Source organism: Microcaecilia unicolor, chromosome 4 (genome assembly GCF_901765095.1).
Source record: "Microcaecilia unicolor chromosome 4, aMicUni1.1, whole genome shotgun sequence".
In the NCBI taxonomy this organism is placed as follows: Eukaryota; Metazoa; Chordata; class Amphibia; order Gymnophiona; family Siphonopidae; genus Microcaecilia; species Microcaecilia unicolor.
Window position 1 is genome coordinate 205,988,533 of NC_044034.1, and position 20,435 is coordinate 206,008,967.

General features: G+C 40.4%; 1 protein-coding gene across 10 annotated transcripts in view; it reads left to right on the forward strand.

Annotated features, from left to right (window-relative positions):
- The window catches only part of TKFC (triokinase and FMN cyclase), a 262,264-nt gene that overhangs the window by 162,899 nt on the left and 78,930 nt on the right, over positions 1–20,435 (forward strand). For all 10 annotated transcript variants that reach the window (XM_030201156.1, XM_030201154.1, XM_030201157.1 and 7 more), the window contains exons 11-12: positions 8,458–8,574; positions 8,744–8,863. In XM_030201156.1, the coding sequence (XP_030057016.1) occupies positions 8,458–8,574; positions 8,744–8,863 (237 nt within the window). The remainder of the gene's footprint in view (positions 1–8,457; positions 8,575–8,743; positions 8,864–20,435) is intronic.

Consider the following 20,435-nt stretch of genomic DNA (forward strand, 5'->3'; position numbering starts at 1 on the left):
ACCTCCGAAAAAGTATATTGTTAAGGCCAATGAGAAGCATATGGCGATTGCTCATGCAGATATGGAAGCAAAACCCCAATGTTAGCGATCAGCTACCAATCAAAGGAAATGGGGACTTTCCACCCGGTCTGGAGAAAGGTATATTTGACAGGTGGTCAAGGGCGGGGATTACCTTACTCGAACATCTAGTTAATGAGGAGGGAGGGCTGTATGGCTTTCAAGATCTGCAGCAAAGAATGTCTTTAGCAAACCAGGATCATTACTCATACAGACAACTACATCATTATTGGGGCAGTATGGACCAAGAAGCAATAGGCGCGAGGCTTGGTTGTAGACTTCGTGAATTCTTAAAGGGAGATGCACACGGGCAGGTATCAATATCGAGTTTACATAGAGCTTTAGTAGCCTTGAGTCCCCCCCGTACCTATGAGATACTTAAAGAGGCATGGAGTAAGGATTTGGGATACGAATTGAAAGGAATAAATTTTGCAAAACTGATAAAAGATATACCACATCAAGTAGGTGGGGCAGAGTTACAGGAGAGTCAATATAGGGTAATACACAGGGGATACATAACACAAAACCAAGCAGCAAGAGCGGGTTGGATAGGCGAAGCTCAATGCTCCAAATGTAATAGAGAAAATAATACCTTTTTGCATGCAGTCTGGAAATGTGCTCGAATAAAAATATTCTGGAGAGCTATACAGAAGTATATCGAGCAGATCATAGGGCAAAGATTACTCCCCTCCTGGAGAGGAGTGTTGTTGAACAAAAGGGATGCATATGGGATAACAGACAGCTATATAGGGCTATTTTTATGCAAGGCATATGCAGTGGGGAAAAAATGCATACTTAAACACTGGTTGCAGGAAGATCCACCTTCCTTTTGGTACTGGAGAAATAGGATGCATGAATTAATGCTTTGGGAGGCTAGGACGGCCTTTGGTAACTCAAAGAAAAGAAAGGAGTTTATTAAAATATGGAGTAAGTACTTGCAAAACATATCCCATAAAGCACGAAGTGCGGTACTAAATAGACTTGGAACGCCTTAGCCAGTGGGGTGTTTGGGAGATTAGCATTTCAGGATGTAAATGGGTATAGTCCTGTAATAGATATTGAAAAAATTAGGTGCTATGAAGTTAAAAACGATCACTGTAAAGATGTCACCCCCCCGGGGGGGGGGGGGGGAGGGGAGAAAAAAGGGGGGGGGGGAGGGGGGGGGAGAAAATGATGATGGAAAATATTGATGAAGCAGTTATGATGTATGTATGCAACAGTGACCTGTTCTTAGGTTAATGAGCTGTTTGAATTTATGAACCATGTTTATAATGTTTATTGTCATCAATAAAAACTGTTGAAACATAAATGCTTAAATGCTTTATTGGCTTAACTATTTAATGTTGATACCAATCGATGTTAACATTGCCTAATGGTGCTATAGCTTAATGCTGACACTACTTGATGCTGATACTGTTTGACGTTGACACTGCATAATGGTGACACCGCTTGATGATAAGACTGCTTAGCATGGACACCACCTGAAACTACACTTACTCAATGTTCAATGTTTACGCTGCTTGATGCTGACAATGTCTAATGCTGACACTGCTTGATGTACGTACCAATTTTCACTTACTAATACCCTTACGCACATACAAATACCACGAACCATAACCAACATGAACACCAACAAATTGCTCATGATAATCTACTTCCTTCCCCTAATCCATCACACATGGACCACTCCCAACATAAACAACAATCTACCCACAGCACACAAACCCTATAGACAACCCATTCATAACTCACCAGACCATAGGAACAACAACCAACTAAAAGAAAAAACAAATACAGACGGAAATAACCAACAGAAAGGGAAGAAGGGTCACAACAAATCCAGATACCAAGAAAACAGGCAATTAATAAAAATTAACATATTAACGTCCCACACCAAACCTTACCATTCAATCCAAATGGGATACTTAAACGCCAGATCAGTAGTAAATAAAACAGAGATTATAACAGATTGGATCACCACAGACAATCTTGACCTCCTATTCATCACTGAAACCTGGATCCATGACCAAAAAGACCCCATAATCTTAGATTTATGCCCACCAGGATACAAAATTACCCACTGGACAAGAAATGGAAAAAGAGGAGGAGGAATAGCCATAATATACAGATCCGAATTCACCATCACAACCACAGCTGAATCCATTTTGCCACAACTTGAAACCCAACCAAAGATTCTGCTCCACTATCACTACTTATGAAAACTTGCAGACGACCCACAATCCAGGCTTAGCTACGGCCTGCAAGTATTTGATCACTTCTCAACTCTTTGATCACTTTGTAACTCTTTAAATAATGTTCATACTGCTTGTTGCTGCTATTACTATATTTTCCACCGCTTAATGTTCATGCAGCCTGTTGCTGATACTGACTAGATTTGACACTGCTTGATATTATATTTAATCACTGCCTAATACTTGTTGCTGCTATTACTATATTTTCCACCGCTTAATGTTCATGCAGCCTGTTGGGAGGCCTGCCTGCTGCCCGTTGCCCCCCTTCTGTGTCCTGAGCGTGACGACCGACATCCATTCACCACTCACGGGGAGGTGGAATACCTCCTCCGGAAGGAGCGGTGACTGAGACACCATCGAAACGGTAAGCCACGTGGGAGGCTTGCCTGTTGCCCGTTGCCCCCTTCTGTGTCCTGAGAGTGGAACACCTCCTCTAGAAGGAGCAGCGTTCCATACACCGATCGCACCGTGGCCCGTGCGGAGTCTCCTCATCCGCGAACTGGTCCACTCACAGTCAAGGAGGTGGAATATCTCCTTCTTTATCGGAGGAACACTTACTGAGACGTGCCTAGCACCACGGAATCTCCACTGATGAGTCCCCTACAACCCGGTTTCCATCACACTGAGTCGAAACTGCCTGGCATTAACTCTTGCTATTACCAGTCTCCCCTGCAACGTTTTGATCCCACTCTACCTGCTTATATTACTGCCGCCATTCCACCAAGGCTATACCCTTTACTGCTACTCTGTAGCACCCTGGAAACTTACATTAGACTGTTTGAACTCCTTAATTCTATATGTTTCATTGACTCAAGTCGCTACCTAAAATCCTACTGCTCTGTATCATGCTGAAATTCTACCTAATTGCTGTTTTAAATTCTACAATATTGTATCATACTGAAATTCTACCTAACTGCTGTTTTAAATTCAATGGATGACGGTATCTCATTTATTAGATTTTGAGCAGACTTCCATTCCATTTTTCGGAGTGGCCTGCGGTTTCGGCATTATTGCCCACCTATGAGTTACCTGTATAGATGAGCGCGGGGTTAATAAAGAGACGTCTAACGACTTTCGTTGCGATTGTGTACAGGTTGACTCGGGTATTTAAAATTGTTTAGAAATGGTTAGTTGTATACGCGGGAGAGCCTAACCTATAAAATTTTTATTTCACTGCGTGCGTTGTAGCCACTTAAGGTTCATTGGGGTGATTACGTTGTAGCTAATCAGCGGGACCCGTTGGACCGCTGCTCCTCGACTCAGAGGACCTTATTCGCAGGTTTTTTGAGTTCATTTTGGGAGTGATTGCAATGTCCCTTTTTGGGGGCTCTATCATGGTGTTGGAGCCCATGGCCACTAATTACCAGTGTAGTTTTTGGCAGGCATGTTGTAGCTGTCTTTAGAAGCACACTCTGGGGAGTAGTATTTGTTAATTTGGGATAGAGTAGTATAAATATATAATAGCTGACATTGACCTCCTTCTGCTCTATTTTCTTCTCACTTTTGTGGCTTTCAATTGTCCGTTTATTTAACCTGCGGCAAAAGCATAGGGCTTTCCGCCAATTAGTAATTTCTATTCTAGGTTCCGTTGCTGGGACGCTCTTGAAGACGCGTGAGTATAAAGGACTTTTATAGATTTGCCAATACTATTTGACACAACCCTGATATCGGTGTTCTACCATACCAGAGTTCTGGCACCCAATTCATTATGCTGCCTCTTGAGAGAGTGATAAATCACTTCCCAGGAGACCACATAAATCTTATAAAGTTTTGCCAAATATGGCATTCCTGGAATAAGTTTCAGCCTGGACTCTCGTGGCCCCGTAAGGGCACCTTCAATACCAAAACTAAGTAGTAGTAGTAGTAGTGGTTAGAATCAATCACCCAAATTTGCAAGAACACCTCAACGCAATCCTACTCTATAGACCGCCAGGCAACTGGCAAGAAGCCCAAACACACTTTATGGACTTCATCTTGAACACTTGTGTCTCTACCTCAAACCTTATCATAATCGGAGATATCAACCTTCACCTTGAAGATCTTACCTCAACAAGCACCCAAGAATGCACAGAGTTCCTACAACTGTGGGATCTTCTTGGACCAAACACGCAACCAACTCACACTAAAGGACACACACTAGACATTATCTCACACAGATTCGACCCTGACTCCAACCTTACTCTAACAGACACAAAATGGACCCCCACACCATGGTCAGATCACTATAAAGCACCCATCACCCTCTAATGGCGAACGAAAGACTCACTTAATAAACAAGAATGAAAAACATATTCCACGAGAGGAAAAATAGACCCGGTAACATTCTGGCAACAGATCTACCACAGCGGATGGTCAGTAAAGGCAGACACAAACCAATTCCTCCGAGAATGGGACAATAGATGCAGATCAATATTAGACAATATTGCCTCAACTCAAACCAGAACCTCACACAGAAAGAGATCAACACCATGGTTCAACGAAGAACTGAAAAAACTCAAAACACAAGTTAGAAGATTAGAACGAGCGTGGAATAAAAAGAAAGATGACCCCACACTTAATGCCCACACTTAATGCCTGGAAACAACTTCAAAGAAAATATAAATATACCATAAGACAAACCAAAAGATTATACTACAAAACTGAAATTGGATCGAACTACAAGGACACACATAAACTCTTCCAACTAGTGAATAAACTGCTAGACATCACACCAGTCACAACCAACAACAAAGATACACCAGGAGCAGACAATCTCACGAAATACTTCAAGGAGAAAATCGTACAACTTAAAATACCTGTCTGCACCATCGGCTACGCCGTACTCCTTGACTGTCTAGACCCAGACCCTGGTGTATATCAAGCAGACAGAATCTGGACTAACTTCGAAATATTATTGGAAGATTTCATCACCCAATACTTCTAGGAGAAAATCGTACAACTACAACTTAAAATACCTGTCAGCACCATCGGCTATGCCGTACTCCTTGACTGTCTAGACCCAGACCCTGGTGTATATCCAGCAGACAGAATCTGGACTAACTTCGAGATATTATCGGAAGATTTCATCACCCAAACGCTCAAAAGATTAGCCAAATCTCATTGCAAATTAGACATTTTCCAAAACAACCTTATGACATTTGCCCCTCAACAATTTATAACAGACCTAATGACCCACTTGAACTATTTGTTACAAAATGGACTCTTCCCGACAGAGAAAGGAAACATTCTACACACCCCCATACCCAAAGACGCAAAGAAAAGTGCTAGTGAACTAACTAACTATAGACCAGTAGCATCCATTCCCTTAATAACCAAACTAACGGAAGGGATGTTGACCAAACAACTCACAAACTATTTAAACAAATTCTCAATACTACACGATTCCAAGTCAGGATTTCGGTCTAACCACAGTACTGAAACAATACTAGTTACAATTATGACAAAATTCAAACAAATGATTGCAACTGGCAAGAACATATTACTTCTACAATTTGGCATGTCCAGCACCTTCGACATGGTTGATCATGGAATACTACTACATATCCTCGAGTACTTCGGAATTGGAGGCAACGTTCTCAATTGGTTCAAGGGGTTCCTAACCACACAATCATACCAAGTGACATCTAATTCGACTACATCAGCCACATGGACACCCGAATGCGGAGTTCCACAGGGATCCCCCCTCTCACCAACTTTATTCAAATTAATGATGACACCCTTGGCCAAACTACTATCAAACCAAAACCTTAATCCATACATATACGCAGATGACGTAACGATCTACATCCCATTCAAACAAGATTTAAAGGAAATCGCCAACGATATCAACCAAAGTCTACAAATCATGCATTCATGGGCGGATGCATTTCAGTTGAAACTCAACGCAGAAAAAACCCAATGCCTAATACTCACCTCTCAACATAACACGAACAAATTCACCACCATCAACACACCAAAACTGAATCTTCCAATCTCAGACACCCTAAAAATTCTTGGAGTCAACATTGACCGACACTTAACACTCGAAAATCACGTGAGTGGAGGAGTGGCCTAGTGGTTAGGGTGGTGGACTTTGGTCCTGGGGAACTGAGGAACTGAGTTCAATTCCGGCACAGGCAGCTCCTTGTGACTCTGGGCAAGTCACTTAACCCTCCATTGCCCCATGTAAGCCGCATTGAGCCTGCCATGAGTGGGAAAGCGCGGGGTATAAATGTAACAAAAAAAACCAAGAAGATGTTCCACTCAGTGTGGAAATTAAAAAAGAGTAAGACCTTTCTTCCCAAGAACTGTCTTCCGAAATCTGGTACAATCAATGGTACTCAGTCATCTAGACTACTGCAATACACTATACACTGGCTGCAAAGAGCAAATAATCAAGAAACTTCAAACAGCCCAGAACACTGCAGCTAGACTCATATTCGGCAAAACAAAATTTGAAAGTGCTAAACCCCTACGAGAAAAGTTACACTGGCTCCCACTTAAAGAACGCATCACGTTCAAAATATGCACCCTAGCTCACAAAATCATTCATGGAGATGCCCCAGCCTACATGTCAGACCTGATAGACTTACCACCCAGAAATGCTAAAAAAGCATCCCGTACGTTCCTCAATCTTCACTTCCCCAACTGTAAAGGTCTTAAATACAAACTAACGCATGTGTCAACCTTTTCCGACTTGAGCACACAATTCTGGAATGCGCTGCCGCGAAATTTAAAAACGATCTATGAACTAACTAACTTCCGCAAATTACTGAAGACCCATCTCTTTAACAAGGCATACCAAAAAGATCAACAAATGTGAAATCCTCCACACATACCTAGAATTGCCTTATAATATTTGCTTTATCACTTTCATGTTACCCAAGATCCTTCTGTAATACTAAATGTCTATTTCCTTATGCATTTCCACTATTCATAATGTATTGTAAGCCACATTGAGCTTGCAAAGAGGTGGGAAAATGTGGGATACAAATGCAATAAAATAAATAAATAAATAAAATATTGTGGCAGGAGACAGCATGAGCCTGTCTGGCCCATTCTGCAGGCTGGGCGGAGCTTGCCACCACATTGAGTGACCCCAAACATTCGCAGATGCTTGTGAGGTTTATGACAGCCTATGTGTGTGGGTTTTTTTAATTTGACAGTTTGTTTTTTATTTTATTTGAAAGGTTCCCATATATAGATATGTATCATGAAATAAAATTGGAAATCACTAAAACAGCATAAAAGATTATTGTTACTGGTAGAAGAAAGAGCACTAATTCTCTATATTGTATTCGCATTTTTCTTCACTGTTCTATTTCAGTGAGGATATCCTGTTTCCTGATGGGTTTTCTTTACCTCTGGGGGCGTCCTGGGGGGTGAGCCACTGTCCCACTGTGGGTACGGTTGCTCCGGCATGGCAGACTTGCTTTTGTAGCCGCGGGACTCCTTATAACTCTGCTCGGACAGAACCGGGGTCTTTCTTAAAGCTGCCCCTTTCAAAAATTGAGCCTCCTATGGCTCCAAAAACAAGTCTGGCATTCTGGGGCGCTCCCACCCGTAGCTTACACCTATTGGTACCAATGGGCATCTCCTCACCTCCCATGACCCCTCCCCCCCCCCCCCCCCCCCCGAAGTTTAAAAAATAAATTTAACCTTGGATTACACTCCTGACGGTTCCTTAGTGTACACCCGTATGCTGATAGTTTGTTTAGGTTACACCAATATGGCAGCTGCGCAGGAGAGATGGCTTCAACCTTTTGACATCATGCTGTCTCCTGTCATAAAACCTTATTGGTCAGAGACAGTGAGTAATGGGGTCAGATGCGTGAGCAGTAGAAGCCAGAGGAAAGGGAAAGGCTTGTTGAGAGTGCACAGCAAGGGCTAGGGAAGAGAGAATAAGCAATATTGGCAGGTGTGTGTGAGAATGAGCAATAGGGTCTGAGAAATGTAGGGTATGGGGGGTGAGAGTTTCTTCTTTCACTGGAGCCCGTGGAAGAAAAGTCTGAAAACCATTGTAGTTTCCCACCATTCCTTCTTTTAAAAAAAAAATCTTTTTCAATGTTCTTCTCTTTTTCTCTCCATCTCTCCCTGCCCCTTCCTACCATTCTTAGTCTCGTACTGTCTCCCTCAGTTCTGGCTGCATTATCTTCTTGTTCTCTTTCAGAGGACCAAGGGGCTGTGATTGAACGAGTCATGGTGGGTCCCTTCATGACAGCATTAGAAATGGCTGGAGTTTCACTCACTCTCATGCAGGTGGATGAGGAGTTGTTAAAGCTGTTTGGTAAGGACTGAAAAAGGACATTAACTCCTTTGGGATTTTTCAGAGAGAGTTTCATGCTGAATGTGGCCCCTCTCTCAAGTCTGTTCCTGGGGTTATTTGAGGCTGGGCTCCAAAAAATGCACATTTCTGTCTTCTCTGTGATACTCATTCTGCTGTAATTAAATCCTAGATGCTGAGACCACAGCAGCTACTTGGCCCAACATAGCTAGCGTCAGAGTCACTGGCCAGAGCCGAAGCATCTCTGCACCTGAAGAGAAACCTGAAGTTGAAAATTCCCAAGGGACTGAAGGTATAACCTACACCCAGTAATATACAGTTCTGATTAGTGATATCTACCAACAGTATGCCCAGAGTAAATATTTATCAGATAGATTTGCATGCATTTAATCTTTTTTTTTAATCCAATAACCTGAATATTTTTGAAAATCCTAAAGTTCACCAGCCAATTGGCAGGAAGTGAAATGCAGATTCTGCTTCCAGCAACAACAACATTGGTAGTGGCTTGTTAATCCAGCAGCATAACGGGACTGATCTAATGCCAGTGATTACTCTTGCAGAAGTTGGTTTATTGAAGGCCCAAAAAATGCAAATTTTAATAGCTTTACCAGCTTGTTTTCTATCAGAACTTGGCCAATTTCAATAAAACTTGGGATGTATCATCCTGAATAAATTTGCAATAAGTCTACGCTCATACAGGCCACCTTATCTAAACGATGTCACTACTACCTAGCAATGATTATCATAATTTGTAAATAAATAAATGTTTGATACACCACAGACCACATTAAAAATGCAGCAAAGCGGTTGAAAAAGAATAAAAAGGTCTTTAAAAAGGGCCAAGGTGAAAGGAGAAGAGAAAAAGACAGTGGGGAAGGAAAGGTCTATAAAGTATATAAAATGCACAGACACCATTTTGCTTTAAACATACAGTTACCTTGTTTTTCAGTCAGGAGGATCTTATCCTTATTTAAAAAATTTGGATCTGGAGAAAGATTATGGTTCTTATAAACTGGTGCAAGAGTTTCCAGAAAAGAGGTGAAAACAGGTTAAGCATATAATATTGTGGCAAAATGGTAAATTTTCCAGCATAAGAATTATAAGAATATTTCATTAAGGGGGTCTTTTACTAAAGATTAGCTAGAGTTATCTGCGGTAGGGCCCATAGGAATAAAATGGGCCCTGCTGCAGATAACTCAAGCTAATCTTTAGTAAAAGACCCACTAAGGGGTAAAAAGTGTCCCTAGGCACGTGTATTGGGTGCGCGCTGGGCCAGTTTTTACCGCATCTACAAAAAAATGGGTTTTTTTTAATGGGATGGGAACAGGGCCTGTGGTAAAAATGAAATCAGCACATGCCAAAAACCAGCCTGAGCCCTTAACGCCATCCATTGATGTAGCAGTAAAGGCTCATGCGCTATATGCACGGAGACCGGTTGGCGTGCGCCAACTGCCGATTACTGCCGGAACGAGCGCGCGTAGGAGGAAATAAATCATCCAGGCGTTATGGGCACGCGCCAAATCTGAAATTACTGCCAGGAGGGCTTCTGGCCTGACGGTAGTTTCATTTTGGCATGTGCTGCATGCAAGTACAGCCTACTGCAGATTAGTAAAAGTGTTTTTCTCTAGTTTGGCTAACAGGTTGTGCATGTTTATATTTAAAGTTCTTACAGAAAAATGACTGTTCCTTCTTTAGTTTAACACTGAGAGGAAGTAACCTGCAGTGATGTGGTCAGCTACTTTAAAAAAATGTTGTTCTTGACTCTGGTCAAGGAGTTCAAATCCATTTCTGGAAATACTGGATTTTTCTCCAGTCTCAGCCAAGGAGAGGAGAGAGAAAGATCTCTTCACAGAGACCCTATGAGCAGTTATATTCTGTGAGCAGCTATATTTTCTGTACTCTCCAGGCACTATCCAGGTAATGACTAACGCTCCAGTTTACTAAGCAGCGTTAGCAGCTGTCCATGCACTATGCTGACATGGCCCATTCACTTTGAATGGGCCGTGTCAGCACTTGCACATGGACAGCTGCTAGTGCTGCTTCATAAACAGACCCCTAAATGTTTAGATAATTTTAATATTGATAAATATTCAGTTAACTGTTATTGTGTACTGTTTTTGTTTTTATGGTTCACTGTTCAATATTTTTATGACAATAAACCTTTTTTAGTTTATTGACTCTGCTTGTCAGGACTAAGAATCGCGGTGGTTTGTGTTTTGGGTCTGTGAGTGCTTTCTAGGAACTCCACTGGGAGTGTGGCCCCTGTAACCTATAAATCACCAGGAATAACTTGAGAGCGGGAGACTAGCCCAAGGCAGTTGGGACCCAGTCAGTGGAAGGAGGGTGCTAGTGTTGAGCACATTACCAGGTGCAGGTGGACCTGCACAGTGCTGAGGGCAGACCCCTGTTGTGAATAGAGGGGTCCCGGGCCCCCCCCAAGAAGGCTAGAGTGACCTTAATCTGGCTCCATCTCTAAATAACACTAGTACTGGGGTAATCAAGGAGTTATTGCCTCTAAGGGAGACGTTAGGTCTAAAGAAAAGATACCAGCCTTATGACAAACTGGATTTAGACTACAGGTTATACAATGCAGCGAATGATAGCCTGATGTAGCAAAAGCATTTATACTTACAGCCTTTCATCATTAAGTGAAGCCCACAAATCATCATTTGGAATGAAGAGTTTATTTGCAAATCAGACTTTAATCAGATACATTCATCAGACAGGTTCTGGGTTCAATTGCACAGCTTCTGCCCTCCGAGAAGAGTTGGGGACCGTTCCAATGATCTGCCAAAATCTCATCTCTTTTATAGGCGCAGATCTCAATACAAGTCAATGGCAAGACCCTGTTTTTTTTCTCAATATTGCCCAACCTCTGAATCATTTCCGGCAGGTGTCCATCTGTACCCTCACTTTTCCGTTCTAACTATTGCAAGTTATTGTGCAATTTCCCTTTTTGTCAACATCTCCCTAGATACGGACATCCAAACATCCAAACATGGCTATTGTGTAATTTCCTTTTTTGTAAACACTTTGTTCTTATGAAGATATCTAAATATAGATATATCAATTTCATAACATCTTGTGATCTGGGTGCCAACTTATTAAAGACAGACTCCGTGTTATGAACCAAACTTCTTATCATTTCTGTCTTTAATTTCTACATCATGTGTGTTACACTCAATTTGGAAGTTGCACCAGGTTTCATTAGAACTCACCAAGCAGTCCTTGCTCTTGCAGGCTCTCTGCTATAAGGCCATCATCTTGTTATCAGGCCTAGTCAGTGCTTTTCAGCTGTTTAAAGCTATGTAGCTTGGCCCACCACTATTCCAGTGGATAGGTCTTAAGCTAGAACACATATTAACTTGCAGGAAAAGCAAGTCCTTGCTCAGCCAGTCATAGATTTTTAAACCTAGCTGGTATTTTTACAGCCTGAGTCCTAAAATCTGGCCTTCCACCCTTCCGGTGGGCATCCAGTGAGGGCCTCTTGCTGTACTATAATTATACATTCCCCACTTGTCACCCCCTCTGAGGAGGGGTGACACAAAGCTCGTCAAGCTTGTCATCATCCATTCCAGAAGGTGGCAAGCTATCAAACTAGAGGGGGAGTTTTGGTCTTAAAAATTGCTGGAAGGTATGGTGCAAGACAGGAAACTTCATTCTTAGATGCTATATTTTTGGGCATATGGAATTCCCTTTATATTACCCCACCCCTTGGGCTTAATCCTGATGTCATCTCTCTTGAGGTTTTATGAATGGGACAAATCCATGAGTTCATCTACAAAATCCCATGAAATATAGGTATGCGGGTACTAGCAATTTCAGGTGGATCATACTAATAAACACTTTCAGGTCTTTCTATGGCGTCTATTATATCTGTTGCATAGCGCATGGAGAGATAATCTAATGTATCTATCTCAGTGGTCCTCGGAAGGAATAGTGGTTTTGATTAAGCATTGTTATGGTGGCTCAACAAATATATGGTTAGTACTCAGATTGCAGGCTGTTTTAGGTTGTAGGTATTCAGAATCCTTAAACAGGTCGGAATTCCTGGACCTTACTATTACTCATCATTGGCATCCAATCATGAGCACTAAAAAGTGGATAGCAAGTATGAGGTTGCCTTATACTGCAAAAATGGTCAATCCTAGGAATATTTATATTAACAAAGGTCATGCATGGAGCTTGACATATGCATAATGACCTGGAAGTATGGGAAGCATTTTATATATCCGCTACCCCACTTGGAGCTCAGTCAAACCTACAGAAAGACATGCAGCTTAAGTAAGCCTACACCAAAGTTAAACAATTACATAACTGGTTGATACTAACAGGGTTTACACCTACATTATGATATCATAGCCAGTATTAGGGTTTGATGTTACCCTTGTATCTGAGCAATATCAACTTCAATTTAAATTACATAAACAGAAATAACGGGGAAACTCTTAGAAAAACATTTAGAACAATAAAGGAAATAATAGGAAAATAAAAATAAAACCTTTTCAATATATAGACAGGATTACTGCTAAACTAAAAATAAAACAAAATATGAATCTATAATGTCCTTAAACAGCAACAGTAAATCTCAAGTGAAGTATCAGTTCTTAATCCTCTTTCATCGATCATGGTTGAGGCGGTGGAAGCGCAGAAGAATCTGGACGGAGATCTGGAAGATCTAACAGGGCTGGATTTTCACAGCAACTTGGGCAAGGAATCAGTAGAAGTGACAGTCTTAATACTAGGAATTGGGATTTGCAGAATGTATCCCCACTTCTGGCTTGCATAATATGCAAGACAGATTGGTAATTATTACGAAGAGGTGATCAAATAACAATGGTAAAGTATATGGAACAAAAGAAAAGAGTACAAATAAACTAACAATAAAAATTGATTGTTCGAGTTATTGATGTATGGAGGGTCAAAAATATGGTGAACAAAAATAGTCTAAAGGCACGGATAATGCGTTGCAATCTATGGCCAGTAGGTATGGAATCTTCACCTGCGATGACTAACATTCACCAAGGGTTGAGCCCTCAGCTGCAGGAGGCCAGCAGGACTTACGAGTTAGATGATTCAGAAAGAAGGGTAGCTTAGGAAATAGTCATAATCAGAGCAGAAGTCTAATGTGCAGGAATTTAAAACTCATAACTACTCCAGGTGATGGAAGTATCTTCTGGAATCACGGTCGCTGTCTGTTGTAATAGAGAGCTCATACGTAAAGTGACATGTATGTTCTGGAAAAGATGAGCCTGTAAAAATATTTAATACAGCAGAATATTTAAGAGCATAACCAAGAAAGTCTAAGTTAATGACATCATCTGGACAAAAGAAATTTCTCATTGGAGAAGGTAGCGCTTCTTTTTCTTGTCAGAGGTCAGTTGTAGCAGAAGTACCAAACTGGAATAAAGGCGGTAGGTCAGGAATTGGATTAGCAGTCTTCACTCAACCTACAGGACTTAATAAATAGAGCTAATATAAGAAGTAATATCAAGTGGTCAAATCTCAGCACAGGACCATTAGAAAGAAAAAATCAAAGAATGCATTGTTAGTTCCTTGGGGCACCAATAGGTGGAGCATAGTTTCAATATATAAAATCATAAGTTACAAGTAGAAAACAATTTTTCTCTGCAGATTAGATTTTGCTAGCACAGGAAGTCAGCAGAGTCTGAGGAAACATTGTGGTCAGAGTCTGCTCCAGGAAAATGCAGCTTTTAATATGATATTTAGAGAGATAGAGAAAAGCCAATATCAGAAAAGAAAGATGTAAAAACTATATATTTCTATGAGGCCTCCTCACGTGACCTTTACAAGGTTTAAATAGGTCAAATGAAAAGGACAATAACCTATAGTCCTCTGTAATAGTTCACAGCCAATTTGGAAAATAAAAATTATATTAAATTTTAAACTGATCCTTTCTATGCTTCCACAATTTGGGCCCTAAATCATGACAGCATATCAAGATTCACATTCAGAGGGATAGCTAAAAACAAGCTTATATATTCCCAAGAATCAATTTACAATTTAGAGTACATTTTAAATACAGAGGAGGAGCCGCTTTATAAGCAGGAGACAAGTTGGAGCATTCCTTAAAACATTTTAGTGAAATTCAAAAATTCAAGGATATAATAACAATTTTTATTAATGCAATAAATGCACAAATTGACCAGTAGGATATGTTCATATGATAAATGGAACAGCTTGTAAGCTTACATTGTAAATTGAATTCTAAACAAAGAGTAGCAAGGATAACACAGAATCATAGAAAAACCCATCTAGTTATTAAAAATCTGAAACACGTAATGAATTCCTGTATCATATACTGAGTTCAAAGCTTTTGTAAAAATGAACCTAAGAGAAAATAAGAACTACAAGGGTTAATCTCTGTCATTCGGTCCTAAGGAAATCACGAAATAACGGTGTTTCCTGTGTCAAATTTGAGTTTACTGCTCACTGCAAGCATTGGACATTATGGTGACTGAAAATAGGACTATACATCAGACAAAAACGGTAAGTTGAAGTTTTTATATTAAAACTTCATGCTGGTGTAATTAGTCTTCATAGAATTAATACTTCAGGAGAGGAAAAGAGGAGAAGGTTATTACTTTATCTGCTACCAGAGGTACGGTTTTCAATAAAAAGGAAGGTGGCAATTGTAGCTAGTCTTATCTGAACATAGCTCTAAAATAATAGCAACCTAAATTTCTTTAGTTCGGATTTACCAGGTAGTTATGTTATGCAAGAGTTAATCTCTAAGTGTACTTCAGCACTTGTTATTTTAAACAACGTCACAAATAAACAGTGTTTTAGATGGCATATAATATAGAACCTTTCATAGGAAATATCTGAAATAATTATGCAATTTTCAAAGAACACACACCTATATCATTAAAACTAAAAAGTGCTTGCATTTCTAGTGAAAGCAATTTACCAGAAATCAAAAACAATCAGGTATTTAACATCTCGTCACAAATCAAACAAACTTTGCTTAAATGAAATAATATACAATCCTGAAAAAAACAAAAACACTCCTTTGAGATTTACTACCACTGCAGTTGATAGGCAATCTCGCAGAGTAACCTTAAAGCACTAATTTAAAAATAAAAAAAATGATTCCCTAATAACTAGCTGGTTTAATTTATGCTATTCACCACAGGACACACAGGAACATGTAGACATAAAATTAAAACAGTAACCTAATCCTGATACGTAGAAAACTTAAAGTTCAGAAGAGGAAGCAAGATATTTCTAAGTGTAGTTCAAAACCTAGCATTGGAATTTTGCACGGTTAAGGAGTTGTTTAGGGTTTCAAAACAAAAAACATAAAAATAAATATTCCAGTAGCCAATCACAAGTCACAGCACACAGACAGAAAAGGAAAACCACACTCATACACAGACACAGTTATTGTCCCACATACAGAGGTGTCCCTGTGTATTGAGGACAAAATCTTAATCCTAAATTTGGTAAAAAATAAAACATTTAAATTAGAGCTAATCCAATGGGCCATGAAAGTATACAAAGTCAAGCTCAATAGCAACACATACAATAAATGAAAATATACTCACGATTCGTGCAATGTAATCTCCAGCGCAGAAAATCAATTGAGAAAGAGAACAGTTGGCGGGATCACTATGCCCTTCCGAACTCTCGGTGGCATAGGGAGGTCAACCGCAAAATAGAAAGGTTTGTTTCGGACGGAAAGTCCTTACCAGAGATCTGAATAGATGTCAGATCACCAGTATCTGGTGTTGGGTGCGGATAGGAAGATATGATATAATGGGTAGTGAACAACATCACCCAATATGTATAATAACGGGACCTAGTGAGCAAGTGGTCTACAAATAAGTTCCAGACCTATAATTTGCTATAGAAAAAATGAACTAGATTAATAATAATATATATTGACCAGTCCAAGGTCAGTGGTTGAAAAGCAGCTTCACAGATTGCAGGGAGACCTAGAAATGATAATGTGCTAACAGTTTACAAAAACATGCAATGATTATCCTGATAGTAGAACATGCAGAGACATAACACAATCATACTCACGCATCTGCTAATGTACTCCAACATAGAGACCCAAAATAAAAATTACCAATTAGCGGAAAGCTCAATGCTTTAACCGCAAGTGACATTAGGAGAAAGCAAGACAAAAACTGCAAACAGAAATGCAACTAAAGAGTGGGTGTATAAGTGAATAAATACCTAGTGTCAGCTTACGTATGTATCCTACTCTAAAATAAAGAAAACTGTTTCCCCAGGGTAGGCTTCTACAACTAGGATTCTGCTCTACTAGCCGCCAAGATTCAGCTCCATTGGCCATGATTCACTCCAATGGTAGAACCCTCAAAAGAGGGGAGGCTACTACCCCTGAAAGGGTCCAGGAAGCTGCGAAACTAGTTCCCTGAACTCGGAGAACAGATACCCTATGGTTTTTCGCTGGTTAAGAAGATTCTGCTCTATTCAAATGAAGATTCCGCTCAATTCAACTAACCTCCATAGGATATTTTAATATACACCTAAAAATTTTGAACGAAGGTTCGCTCAATTCAACCGAAGATTCCACTCTATTCAACAAACCAAAATACACGTAAGAATTTAGAATCGCCCGAGTCAACCTGTACACAATCACAACGAAAGGCGTTAGACGTCTCTTTATTGCCCCCGCGCTCATCTGTACTAGGTAACTTATATGTGGGCAATAATGCCGAATCCGCAGGCCACTCCGAAAATGGAATGGAAGTCTGCTCCTACTAATTGAGATACCGTCATCCATTGAAGGATCACCTCCAATGGGTGTAAGCCCCAGGCATCGATATCAAAGCCAATGGTTATAGCGTGACACTGGTATATAAGAAAATAAAAATAAAAAAATAAAATAATAATATAGCATATCCCAGGGAAGAGCCCCTGAAACAAACTGCAAAAGTGGTAAAAATAAAGTAGATGTAATAATAAAAAAAAGGAAATTGAAAGAAAGATTTGTAACTCTGAACACATGTAAGCTCTTGGGGGATGGTACCATAAAAGAGTCACTAGACAATAGATTTTCTATTAAATAATTCATAAGAAGGGAACTCAAAAGGCATTAAAATAAAACAGCCGACAGTAAGGAAGCCTGCAAAACCAGGACAATATGATACAAAATAAAATCATTCACACTGTTGTGCTGCCTAAACATGCATTAAAGTCAAAAACAAGAGTGACACACGTAAAATAGGGAAGTAGGAGGGACTTGATGGACAGGCAGAGCAAACCAATGAACAAACGACTTAGTATGTTCCCCATATCAGAGGAAGAATAGCTGTACAACAAAATTGGAATATCAAGTAAATGAACGAAAAAAAAAAACCTGGACAAACAGACTGTAAATCATTATTATGGAACTTGCAATATTACACTGCAGAAACAAAGGCCATTCTAGACAAGCAACAATCCAGCGCTGCCACCGCAAAAATGAAACCGAAAGCATTCAAAACACTGCTATTCGTGGGAGAGGGCACATACAAAGAAGCTAGAGAACCGGCAACTGAATTATCAAAAGATAAGTGATTTAAAAGAAATATGTACCATTACATAGAAATATCATTATGCATGCTGAGAAAATGTGCCATAAAACAAGGTTAAACTTGCAGAAAACTGAATATATGATTGAACTGAAAACATTGTCGCACACCATTAATTTATAGAACTCGAACATAGTCTTGCAACCTTAACTAAAAATGAAAACCCAAGCTTTTCACCGCAGAGGTAATCAGTAGTTTAAAGTCTAACTTGCATCCTGAAAAGTTACGGGCAAGCAGTTCTACAGGAAATAAGTGCATATTAATCATGCCGTGCAGAAACAATGGCATAAACTATGTCCCGGAGCCCAAAATACCTCACTAATAAGGGCTAAGTCATATTATCATGAAACTACATTGCGGACCGTCACTTCCATTACCCCTTCAAGGCAAAACAAATGCTGCATATGTGTGTCCACATTTAAAAACGGACTCACACAATTACAGTTCCCAATATCACATAGCAAAGTATCAATTCTAAATATAATGACAGTAATCTATAGAGGGTCATACATATAAATGCTACTACTTTTGATACATTCCATTAATTACCCTTTAAGGTGCAAGAGTCGGTAGAGCATCAGAGAAGAAGGCAGGGAGATGTATAAAGGACCCTTATCAGGAGGTGTAGAGTATCACCAGAATAAAGGAACCTTATCAGCCGGATAAGGGAGGGAAGGGGAGAAAGAACAGTGTCAGAAATAGATGTGACTAAAAAAAAATATATTTAAAAGACAAATTTGAGAGACACAGAAAGTTTGTTGAAGACCGACTATGGCAGAAAAGGGGGAGCAGGGACAACGCCCAAAAAGCCAGAGCAGAGCAGAGAAAAGGGGAAGTGGGGCAACGCCCTAAGAGGCTGACCGTCACAGAGATTAGAAAAACAAAGTAATGTAAGTAAAAATTGAGAAGGCAAAGATACAGCAACATGAGAGGATTAGCGTAGGACTTTTGGGACTTCTAGGAAAGACAAAATACAAATGTAGAAGACTTAGAGCGTAGTAACAGTTTCATATATAGAGTGAGTATGACAGAAAGGTGCCGAAACTGGCAGAGACAGGGGATGAACGCAGCGAAATTTAAACCCGGTAGTGGCTACGGGGAACAGAGACGGAATACAGACCGGGACTTATAAATTGGAGATTTGTAATATCATGAAAGTTTCAGACGGGGGTTTCCAAAGCAGGCAGGCATGGATAAAAGTGTGGTTTAATGCTGTATGACAGGAAGGAATAAGGAAGCAAGACTTACTACGCAGTTTTAAATGTGAAGCAGGAAATGGCAACGTGCAACTAGAAAGTTGGCAAAGAATTGTAAGATTTAAACTATAAAGCTTTCACAAAGACACATCAGGACAGTTTCTAACAGGGATGGGGAGAAATCAATATTGGCCAGAAACAGAATCAGAGAGCATGTAGGGTAGAGGTTAAGTACCTCTCGGAGGTTTAAGTACAGCACAGAGGAAATGAGCCCAGATCTCTTGGAGGGCAGGGAAGGGACACTCCCTCCATCCGAGATCTAGAAGCAGAAGTGTATAGGCAGGAAAGGAGGTTGGGGCTCTGTGGGCTGTCAGTTTAACCAAAATGATTTTAAAGGAGAGATATAGGATTTCAGGGAACTGCAGTGAATAGGAGCTCAGACAAAAGTAAGAACACATGATCTACAGGTAGGGATGGTGGGAAACATAACGGGGATCAACTTCAACATACACTGAATAGCCTAAAAAGACAGGAGAAGCTTCGCTCAAGGGAGGACGGAGACTTAAGACACGAAATGTCAAGGCGTTAGGCTAAGAATAGCCAACATGAGACCGCTAATGACAATCGTGGCGAAACGAGAAAAAACAGCCAGCATCTGCTAGGCATGGTCTCCCAGCCTAGAACCTAGATGCCACTCGTACCCTTGCACACACCAAGCGCTCGAAAGGGACAGGGTATAGGTGATGAATAAAAGAAAAGATATAAGGGCACTTATCACATAATAATCGTTAGACAGACTCACAAAAGGACAGGAACAGAAAAACAAATGCGCCAGCCAAGCGCAGAAGGAGAAAGCGATAAGGGAACAGAGGAAGAAAGCAGAAAAACAGAATAGTACCAGAGGAAGGGGTTAGAAAAGGAGCGGACTGAATACCAGTTCCCAGTACCCCTCAAGTGGGCACTTTTCACCAGGGTATATGCCAGTCCAGTGAAATAAAGGCAGAAGAATAGCGTTAGTAGACATACATAAGAGTAATGATACAGTACTCTGTTACCTGATTGTGCATGTATCCACAATCCTGGTGACGGGTGAGAGAAGACA